Source organism: Mus caroli, chromosome 17 (assembly GCF_900094665.2).
Source record: "Mus caroli chromosome 17, CAROLI_EIJ_v1.1, whole genome shotgun sequence".
Taxonomy (NCBI): domain Eukaryota; kingdom Metazoa; phylum Chordata; class Mammalia; order Rodentia; family Muridae; genus Mus; species Mus caroli.
Genome location: NC_034586.1, coordinates 33,799,071 through 33,809,875, shown reverse-complemented (window position 1 = coordinate 33,809,875; position 10,805 = coordinate 33,799,071). Strand labels below are relative to the sequence as shown.

At 42.9% G+C, this 10,805-nt stretch overlaps 2 protein-coding genes across 3 annotated transcripts in view; one reads left to right on the top strand and one right to left on the bottom strand.

The window, feature by feature from the left end:
* LOC110283719 (E3 ubiquitin-protein ligase TRIM39) overlaps nt 1-10,805 on the top strand; it is a 529,744-nt gene that overhangs the window by 49,650 nt on the left and 469,289 nt on the right. The gene's annotated exons all lie outside the window — the stretch shown is intronic.
* On the bottom strand, nt 2,791-6,174 carry LOC110283730 (HLA class I histocompatibility antigen, A-24 alpha chain-like). 2 transcript variants are annotated; one of them, XM_021149185.1, is made up of 6 exons: nt 6,103-6,174; nt 5,594-5,863; nt 5,087-5,362; nt 4,265-4,540; nt 4,042-4,141; nt 2,791-3,200 (listed from the first exon to the last, which is right to left on the bottom strand). In XM_021149185.1, the coding sequence occupies exons 1-5, from the start codon at nt 6,170-6,172 to the stop codon at nt 4,044-4,046; spliced, it is 990 nt and encodes a 329-aa protein (XP_021004844.1). In that variant the 5' UTR covers nt 6,173-6,174; the 3' UTR covers nt 2,791-3,200; nt 4,042-4,043. The 2 variants fall into 2 exon arrangements, with proteins under 2 accessions (XP_021004844.1, XP_029327092.1); XM_029471232.1 differs by lacking the exon at nt 2,791-3,200 and having other exon boundaries at nt 4,044-4,141; nt 5,594-5,733; nt 6,099-6,172.

The window sequence follows — 10,805 nt, the reverse complement described above, 5'->3', positions numbered from 1 at the left end:
AAGAAGAAGAAGAAGAAGAAGAAGAAGAAGAAGAAGAAGAAGAAGAAAGAAGAGGAAGAAGAGGAAGAAAAAGAACCACCAGCACCAGCACCACAAGAACAACAAATACAAGAAGGAGAAACAAGCAAACACCACAAACCTCACAAGTGTACCTAGTCCCCTTGGGTTTCAGTTAATTTCTGATGTAACTTTGACAGTCAAGAATAACTATCATGATGGCCCTGGGTCACCGAGTGCCACTTTTAACCTCAGGTTATAGTTATTTGATAATGTCTTTAGTGAAGTAAATATCTTAAAACTTCCAGTTCCTAATACAGTTAATATAAATAGATACTATACACATGAACATATTTATTATTGAGATCTAACTAAACCTAAGTATGTTTGGGCATTTTTCCATGAACTGATGAAGAATTACTGACTTATTGCCCCCTGTGCCAGGACTCAGGAGGACTTGTGAACAGGACAAGGAGGACATGGATCTGGTTAAGGAAACTAGTACCCAAACACCACTCCCAAGATTCTATGCCCAATGTTTGGTCTGGGTGAGAAGGCAAGTTGTAGTGATTTCTAGTTCCTAGAAGCTAATTATTCTCTTATAAAACCAATGTGCCTCTCACTCCAATTTGGAAGTGTTAGAAAACTATGTAGTCTAGTTCTGAGTCAAAGAGTCAGAGAGATGGTTCAGTAGTGAAGAGCAGTTCCTGAGAATCTGAGTTTTGTTCTCAACATGCTTAATAAGGAAGTTTAAACTGTATAAAATGCCAGTTTCTAGGGTTCCACTGCATTCTACCCTCCAAGGGCACAATATTGTTGTGCACAAACACTCATCTCCCATTTCTCTCTCTTCTCTCTCTCTCTTTTTCCCTTATACATACTGACATACACAGAGGGAGACATATATACAACTCAAACATACACATAACACACACAAACACAATAAAAGGGAAGAAAGATAGCTCAGTTGTTAGGAAAACTTGTTACTTGTTATTTGTTAAGAGCACTGGTTGTTATTCCAGGGAAACTGTGTTTTGTTTCCAATGGCTCCGTGATAGAAGCCAGCTGTCTGTAACCCCAGTTCCAGGGGACCTGAGGCCCTCCTCTGTCACTCATGGACACTAGGCATACGAGTGTTACAGAGACAAGCATATATTCAGGTAAAACAACCACAAAAATAAAACAAACCACCCTGTGGATCTTCGGATAGTGAAGGAGGAGGGTTGGAGGTGACAGGCAAAGCAAAAGAGCAGCTCAGTGATAGACAAGCAACCTGGCCAACGTTGTTTCAGAGAGTCCTTCTGGTCAGCAGGAACAGTGGCAGACCCAGTTTGGTGTAGGGTAGAGACAGCTTCATGCTGCATATGTAGGGACTTCTGTTTAGAAATTTTAATCCAGCACCATTGCTGTTGTGGCAAGGGATCATATCCAAAGATACAATCCAGCTTGAATGTAGACACACCCTTAGTACATACCTTTTGTCTGTAACGGTTGAGGGATATATAATAAAACCTCCAAGTTCCTGTGCTCCATTCAGCTACTGTCTGCCTGCCAACTCTCTTGCAGTGCTGGGGCTCCCGAGTTCCTTTCACTGCCATGGAGACCCATACAACAACCATCCTCCCCAGAGTCAGCTGCTACGACACCCATCTACCCAGTAGAAACAACCTCTAGAAGTTTATAATTTACAAGTCAGATTTATATATCAATAAATTCACAATCCACAAGATACCCACACAATATTTTCAGAGCTAATTGATAATGATACAAGCTGCCCACCAAGATCAGACACATGATCCCAATTATTCTATCTCTTTATGCTTTTTTTTTTTGGACAGGGTTTCTCTGTGTAGCCTTGGCTGTCCTGGAACTCACTTTGTAGACCAGGCTGGCCTTGAACTCAGAATTCTCCCTGCCTCTGCCTTCCAAGTGCTGGGATTTAAGGCGTGTACCACCACCGTCTGGCTATTCTATGCCTGTATGATATTCATAACTACCTGTGGCTATTTAAAACCATGCACGATCAGGATTTCCTTCCTGTCTATCCACTTCCATCTTGGCTTCTTCCTCTCCTTTGAGTTGCTCTCTGTCCATGCAACTCTTTCTGCTACCTCCATTTTTCTCCTTTAATCACAAGCCTCTTACTGTACTAATATTTTAATGAAATTGGACAGGGAAAATCCTGGCAGATCTAACGATGAAGTAATGTTTGTAGAAATAAACAACCATGTTTGAAAGCAATATCTTATTGAGGGCCAGACAAAATGATGAATTAGAGAAAGATCTGATAGAACAAGTCAGAAATAGGATATGCCCAACTCTCATGAGAACATCAGCAAGAGAGAAAGTGTGGTGTGGTATGTGGTGTGTGTATTGCAGTTTTACCAGAACAGGTTTACAAAGTTAGATTACAGAGAAAACATACAGGACACAAGTGTAGACAGAACTGCCCTGAAAATGAGAAGGATCCAGAAGATTAGAAAAAAAAATTGCCAAAGTTAGAATGAGGCTAACAAAGCAATTCAGTCAGAAGTTGAGAGAAGTCAGATTTAACCAGTTGGCATGGAAGACTAGATTGTGTGGAGGCTGGAAGCTTTCAGGCCTAGGCCTAGCAATCATTAGAAAAGAGGACATGCTCTGGGTTCAGTCCAAACCCATATATTACCCCAGCTTGTGTCCAGCTCTCATCTTATCTTGTCATCGGAGGAAATAAAAGTGTAATTTACAAGAAACCTCCACTTAAGTGAAGATGAGAGTCTTGACATTGAAAGAAAAAAATTAAAGACAGCAAGTATGGATCAAAGTTCAAGTTTATTAGGATGAGAAATTAACACATGCATATATGAAGTTGAAGAGAAAGAAAGGTACCTAGGAAAATACAGAGAAGACCAAAATAATGGATTTCAACTTCTCAAGACTGAGTTACTATATTATACTATCATCATGCTTTGATCTGGTTTACTCACTAAATAAACAATGAGAAGAATTCACAAAAAACTGACCAAAACCCTCATGTTGAAGTAGGAAGAATAAATTTACAACTCACTGGAACTAAAGGTCAGTCGCTGATAGAGGTCTCCCAGGCCTGCCTCTCCTGGAGCAGGTGAGATAACTGGAGAAGACACAGGTCAGTGTGGAGGGGAGTCATGCTCAGGTCTGGGCTGAACTCACTTCCTTGTGTTGTCTTTACAGGAGACAGAGACCTGGACACAGATGCTAGCCATTGAAAGAAAAGTCAGGAGCTTTTGAAGTCACACAAGGCAGGTATCTCACACTATAGAAGGAAATAATGAATCACAAATTCTGATTGGTGATTATTAAACCATCATACCAAACAGGCATCCATGCTAACAACAGTTTCAGTCTAGCAAGTCACACAGGTCAGGAATATGTTCTCTGAGTACTTTCTATCTTACTGAGAGAGACGCATCAGATCTCTGGGCACTGTCCATGCCTATGGCAGTACAGCATAAGACCTGTTAAAAGCCCACAGCAATAGGGCCCAGAGAAAAAAATGTGAGCACCCACAATGGGTACTTGTGTTTCCTACTGCAAGGGTCTCAGGAACCAACTCAGACTTAATTACTGGCAGCTGAAATATAGGTGCCTCTTTCCCACCTGTGGGAAGAACACAGCCAGTGAGAGACTGTGGAAGGAGTAAAGTTGTGGGAGTAGAAGAATCTCCTGTTCAAACCCCAGGTAAGTTTCTTGAATCGTGACTGCACCTCCATAGATGCAGGAGAAAACACAATGGAAGATTGTATGTAAAGATGACTTAATGGCCTTCTGTAGGTCTGTTCTCAGCAGAGACCTTCTCTGTGACATCTCTCTGTCTGTGGGGAGTCACAATCAGGTCTCCATCCCCTCTATCAAGAGGGCAGTGGATTTTTCTATATTTCCTTTATGCTTTATGATAGAGTTAAAGTCAGCACACAAGTCCCAGTGCCTGAGTGGATACATATTTCCTCTAATGGCCAGGTCCATTTATAGCTTGGTCTGCAGATCTGTAGAGAGACAAGCATTCATACCCTGCCCCTTTCTTACCTTTATTTCTTCCATACCAGAAAAATCACCACAGTTCCCACCACCGAAGCTCCAAGAACCAGGCCGATGAGGATTGCTATGATGGGGATGGTTTGTGGCTCTGAGAATGGAAAAGAAGGAAGAGTGAGGAGTCTGGCCCTAGCTCTCAACTCTGATTGCTCTTGTTTTCAAAGTGCTCACATTTTTCCTGACAGCAGAGTGTGTGCTCACATCCACTCCTTACCCCATTTCAGAGTGAGTGGCCCAGGTAACCCTTCATGGTTGACATGACATGTATATCTCAGCTCTTCTCCAGGAGGAACCACCACAGCTGCCCACTTCTGGAAGGTTCTATCCCCTGCAGGTCTGGTGTCTGGCATCTCCATGTCCTGGATGTGGTTTTTTCCATCCCTCTTCCAGGTCAGGGTGATGTCAGCTGGGTAGAAGCCCAGGGCCCAGCACCTAAGGGTGACATTCCCTTCAGGTCTTACATGGTGGGTCACATGTGATCGGGGGGCATCTGAGGGGAACAATCAGAAAATTCATGTACTTTGCACTCCTCCAGGGGCCTGAGCAGTGCTCATGGGATCATTCCTGGAAAGGATGGGAGACATGGATGAGGGACGGAGCAGAGTCCACACAGAAGCCTAAACTCAGGTTCTGGTGATCTATTCTTTGTAATATTTTACAATAACCATGAGCCAACTCAGCGCAGGTAACTCTGGGTCTCCCTCTAGACAAATAGACTTCTGGTTCTGACTGGGGAAGGGGTCTAGGGACTCAGCAACCCTGGAATCCGACATTCAATGTCCTTGTGCATGGACAGTGATCAGGCCTGAGATGGAAGGCAACTGCTGTTAATGGACACACTGAACTGTCCTGGGAGAAGGCTGAATCCTCTGGAGAGTCCCTCTCTCATGTTGAGTCAGGAAACCTAGGAGCTCTCTTTCCCCTTTGATGCAAGACAGTGTAAGCATTCCAGCTGCTCCCTGCTGAGGAGGAGGCCTCAGGGAGGCAGGAGCTCCAATCTCAGAAAGCAGAAGGGGTTGGCAAGGGCCTCTCTTACCAGAGCGCAGCAATGCTTCCTTTCCAAGCTCCAGGTATCTAAGAAGCCTTTGTACACACTCCCCTTGCAGGTAAGTCCTCCAACTTTCTGTCATGCCTCCTTGCTCCTGGTATGTCTTGAATTTTTCACCTACTTCACCCTCTGCAGTCCAAGAGTTCAGGTCCTCATTCAGGATTAAGGAATCATAGCCATAGTAGGTGAGCCGGTAGTGACCTTCGATGAAGCTCCCATCATTTGCCACATTGCAGTCATACACTTCCTGCAGGGTGTGATAATCTGCCCCACCCCCATTCAGCCTTTGGTCACTATGAGGCTTCTCTCCCATCCTAGGATTTTTGTCCCCAACTAAACCCCTAACCAGGTAACAGTCTGTAGTTCTCTGGATCTAAAGTCACCAGGTCCCTTTGACTATGGGTGTATCTCTGACTTGGGGACCTAGAGTGGAGCTTATTGGGTCAGACCATTAGGGCACTGAGCAGTTATGGCCTCAGCCCTGAGATCACTTACCATTCTTCTTGTCTTTATTTGCAGACATCATGTACTTAAGTATTCGTCTTCCTGACAGTGAGAAGCTCAGGGCTTTTGCTGTCTCTTTCTCCCAATATTCAGGTGGCTCCTGCTTCATCCAAGCAGCCCGAGGTTGCATCCTTGCATTTGGTTCTTTACTGTCAAATCCCTGAAACTGTATGGAGTCTACATATCCGACCTGGATGAACCGGGCCTCCAACATGCCAGTCTCCAAAATCACAATGTTGAAAATCTGCAGCCAGTGTGAGCCTGTATGTGGTGCACATTGAGACTCTGACTTTTCAGCCTGGACCCAAAGCAGGTTGGTATAGAGTAGAACTGGGGTGATTGTGTGTTTGTGGACCTGAGGTGCAGGAGAGGGTCAGGGGTGATCCAGCTTAGGGATCAAGGAGGGTCTGGTTATTCAAGGAAGAAAGTGGAGAGGTGAGGATTTCAAGTGCTGTGTCTTGTTCCCTAAAAGGCCAGTTCCCTCCAGGCCTCTCACCCACCTGCACAATACTGGGTCAGGTCTATCGCCACCAACAGGAGGAGGAGGTCCCAGGGTCCAGGCTTCCTCATCCTTTCTGATGAGTAGGGCCTCAATCAGGCCCTGTATCTCTTCACTTTATAACCTGCTGTGGCTGATGCTGGTTGGCTTCTCATAGATTTCCCAATGGTAGTGATTTAGACCTGATGGGGTGGGTCTTGGAGAGACCAACTCCTAGGTGTGGGGGATGTCTAGGGTACTGCTTCCCCACCTTGCACCCGTTATACAGCTTTGTGTTCTGGCACCAGTGTCTAAGAACAAGTCTGTCCTCTGGTCCAAGTTTCAAATCCTTGAGTCCTAGCCCAGAGGCCTGTAAGTCAGCAATTGTCAAACATTTCAACGTTAGAATCTCTGTACATGCTCAGACATTGTGTAGCCTTCTCTGGTGACTGTGCTTGTATGGATTATATCAATCCATATCTATCATTGGTAGGAACTAGATGTTTTGAGAGTTTTGATTCCATTCAGATATTGATAACTAATTGCATGTAAGCTGAATAAAAGAGAAAGAACTGTTTTCCAAAAGGAAATGAAGATGTCAGTAGAGCCTTTTAGATATTTACCATTTCTGAGAGTCCTTATTTTCATCTTCCCTCCCACAGATCATAGAATTTTGTGTCTTCTTTTTAGCAGGTTTTTTTTTTTTAATTTGAAACACAGAAAAATTCAGTTTCACAGATGTATTTTAGGAGAAACAATTTTAATACTCACTTTTATTTGTATGTATTCTTGTGTGTCTCTGTGTGTATGCAAAGAACAGGTACTCATAGGTTCCAGAAAAGGTAGTGAGAAACCCTGCATCTGGAGCTAAGGAACAGACCTGCCAGATTCAAGTGCTGGGAAATCAACTGTGGTCATCTGCAAAAGCAGCAAGGTCCTTCATATCAGTTTTCTTTGAAAACAGTATCTCAGTTTGGAGCCCTGGCTGGTCTGGAAGTGGCTATGTAGACAAGGCTGGCCTAGCACTCAGACATCCATCTGTTACTGGCTCCAAATTGCTAGGAATAAAAGTAATTTGCCAACCATTTGAGGTAATTGTAAATTTTACTCATTGGTAAGTCACTAAATGGGCACAGGTGGCACTTTCCTTCCTGAGGGCATCAAACATCCCTGAATTCTTCATTATTGGCTGCATTCATATCCATAGGCGAATCTTGCACACTGAATGTTAATGAATGTCATTTTGAAGTAAGACGTTCTTTGACTACATCCTTTCAGTACAAATTGTCAAAAACCCAGTTAATATGGCCACATATTTTCCATAGAAAATGTTGAAAGTATTAATCAGGCCCTAAGTTGATGGTGAAGAATTCCAGTACTCAAAAACCCTAATGCTATCTTGGGAGCTAAGATATTATCTTTATTATAGTCAACTGGAGAAGGGATCAATTGGTGATGAATGGACTTTTTTTTTTATGTTGTGGGAGGAACAATACATTTCTAACCATATTGCCACGGAGTTCAGGCTGGGCAGGAAGAAGAGCTCTATCAGCCCTGTGTGGCAGCAGATGCAGGTTCAACATTTTGGAGAAATAGTTGTTCCTTAGGCAGGTCCTTTATTCAGCTATCTGGAATGAGATCCACTACCTGTAAATGAGGAGCATCTAGACTGGCTGCTGTAGAGTTCTGTGAAGTGTGTAAGAACTTCTGTTCATGTCACTTCCAGTGATGTGACTCTGAGTTCAGTCCTGGCTGATAACAATTCAATCCTGGTCGGAGGCTCTGGGGTCAGGGCTGGGAATGCTGCTCTGAGATGTCAGGTTGCAGCACTCTGCAGCCTATGATTTGCCTGGAGGTGAGGTTTTCCTTTTGGGAGTCTTGGAACAAGCTTGAATGATTCCCTAGTGATCACCTGTTTTGTTTTCTGATCTCTTCCCACTGCTGCTGACATATGTGACTCAGTGGATTATCCAAAGCAGTGGTTTTCAACCTTCTTAATTCTGGAACCATTTAATATAGATACTCATGCTGTGATGACCCCCAACCATCAAATTATTTCTTTTTTTTACTACTTCATGATTTTAATTTTGTATTTTAATCACAATGTAATTATTTGTGGATACAGAGGTTTACCAAGGAGGTTGCGACCCACATGTTTAGAACCACTGATCTAAAAGGCTATGGTTAAGTCATTGTTGAGACATAGGTCCTAGTTAATTATGTAAACCTATGTTATCTTCATTTCTTCTTGATTCTTTTAAATTGGCATGGAATTCATGAATATGAGGCTATTACAGTGTGTCTTTACAGCAATAGAAAACCCAAGACCGTGTAAAATATTATCTAATACTAAAAATATTCTCTTACAGAATTCCTCTAATGTAGCATAGTAGTGCATGCCTGTAACATTTGTAATTGGGAAGCAGAGGAGCTTAAGACCTTCCTGAACTAGAGGGGATTCAGTTCTCAAAGAGCAAAAAACAATGACAAGAATTCAGGCAGCAAGTAGTTACTTCCTGTCTACAAATCTCATCTGAAACCTTACTGCAATCTTCTCTCCACACAGATAAGTAGACACACTTCAGATTGTCTCAGGTGAGCTAACCTGTCGTGGCACACCCAGGCAAACCCAGCATTTGGGAGGTGCAGGCAGGAAGATAAGGAGTTCAAGATCACGGAGATCCCTGGTGGAGAGGAAGACACAGGCTCACTCTGATAGATTGCCCAGAGAATGAAGTGGGGAAAGTTACTCAATAGCTGTCAGAAGAGGTGAGCGATGTCCAGAAATCTCTAGCTTATTTGCAAAGAAATATAGGAAATGATATAGAACAGACGAAGGAAGAGTCCTCCTCTCCTGTACTGAAGCCTAACCCTCATATTAGGATCCTGCAGATGAACTTGGTGGGTAGGCAGCAGTCACAGACCTCTCCTTTCTTCTTCCCTGTTCTTTGAACGGGAGAGTGAACCTTCTTCATCTGCCGCACTGAGCACAGATCTAACACTCTGTAGAAGCAAGAAACAAAACTGGTTGGGGCCGGGACACTCAGGAACACATGGAAAAATCTTCCAGGAATAAGCCAGGGTGACCTGAATAAAAACTATCAGAAGGAGTGAGTGATGGTAAGAATTACGTATGTTATTTGCAAAGTATAAAAGGACACATAAAGCAGAAGGGAAAAGTCCAGAGTTCATAACAGGGAAACTTAGGGCCTAGCCAGCACCCTCACTGAATAGAAATGCCCTGAGTTATGGTAAAGACAGAAAGCCCCTGAAAAATTCCTCTGTGCTCTCAGGAACAGATATTTTAAGTCAGGAGAGAGGGAGAAAGGGAGACAAACGTTGCAAGCAGCCACAGCAGGAGAGATAATGGAAAACCCTCAGCTCTCAGTACCCAATCACTGTAATTTTCTTGAAAGTTTCTACTGAGCTTGTGGTTAGCCTCAAACCCTCCAGGAACCACACTATTAGGACAGTCAGATCATTGGAATACGTGCTAAAACCTGGCAGTATTGCATATACTGGAAGGAAGAAACTTTAAATCAGACCGTTCAAAATCCAGTGTGATAGAAATCTGGTCAGACTCAGAGTCTGCACAAACCACTGACATGGCCAAGTGTGTGCTCACAAGATGACAGGATGATCCGTATAGAGGTCAGGTCATGTTTCAAAATGAGACTGCCAAAGACATGTCTAGAGTGTGAGCAGAATTTGAGACCTGACTCATGGAGTGCTGCCTCATGGTGTGACTTCTACTTTTTGTGGTGTGAACACTGTAAGGGATTGCCCAGGAGTGCAGTAGATATCTGGGACCCCAGGCAGAACTCCCAAGGGCATCAAGGCTGCAACCAGCAAGCAGGTGAGACTGCATTCTGTCTTTATATCCCACAGGACTGTCTGTCTCCCCAGCATATCTAACCCCCCACAATTTATGATACATTTTGTTCAACACAGCTGCTGTCTTGTCACAGCAGGCAATGCATTCAGACCAGGGGAGGCTGGTTCTACCAGGATATCACACTTCATTTTCTTTTCTTTTCTTTTCCTTTGATTTAAGTTTTATTGAATTGTGATGAGAAAAGATACATAGTTCCAATTTATCTGAATTGTTAACACTTAAAAACATATTTTGAGTAAATAGACTTACATCACATTCTTCTTTCCCTTTTGTACCCCAACTCCTCCCGGAGAGTCCCCCTTCAAAACCTGCAATACATTTCTTTTTTTCATATTCTTTAAATTTATAAAATATTGTAACAATAAAAATGAGTATTATAAAAGTTGTTTGATATAAAACAACAATCAATTGAACAGTCTTATGTAGATGTTTGTCTACAGCAATACTGAAAATATATACTTTTTTTCTCAATATAAATTTTAAATAAGTCCAGATATATTAACTGTATGATATTTTAAAATAATATATCACTGTCTTAGGGTTTTAATGCTGTGAACAGACACCATGACCAAGGCAAGTCTTAATAAAACAACATTTAATTGGGGCTGGCTTACAGATTCAGAGGTTCAGTCCATTATTGTTGCGGGCCGCAGTCCACAACACGAACGGTTCAACTGAGAATGGCAGTTCACTGAAAAGAGAGGAATCTAGACGGGGCGGAAGAAAGAACGGAGCTAAGACAAATCCTGATCAAAGCTCAATTTTACTAATTCCAGACACTCAGTTATAAAGGAAGGGGGAGGGAACCCAATATCCCGCCAAGTAACTCA

Excerpts from the sequence above, each read along its gene's own strand:
- LOC110283730 (XM_021149185.1), bottom strand. The coding sequence starts at position 6,172 with ATGAGGAAGCCTGGACCCTGGGACCTCCTCCTCCTGTTGGTGGCGATA. Across the intron at positions 5,864-6,102 it reads CCTGACCCAGTATTGTGCAG|GCTCACACTGGCTGCAGATT; the intron begins GTGGGTGAGAGG and ends CACCACATACAG. Across the intron at positions 4,541-5,086 it reads GGAAGCATTGCTGCGCTCTG|ATGCCCCCCGATCACATGTG; the intron begins GTAAGAGAGGCC and ends TGTTCCCCTCAG.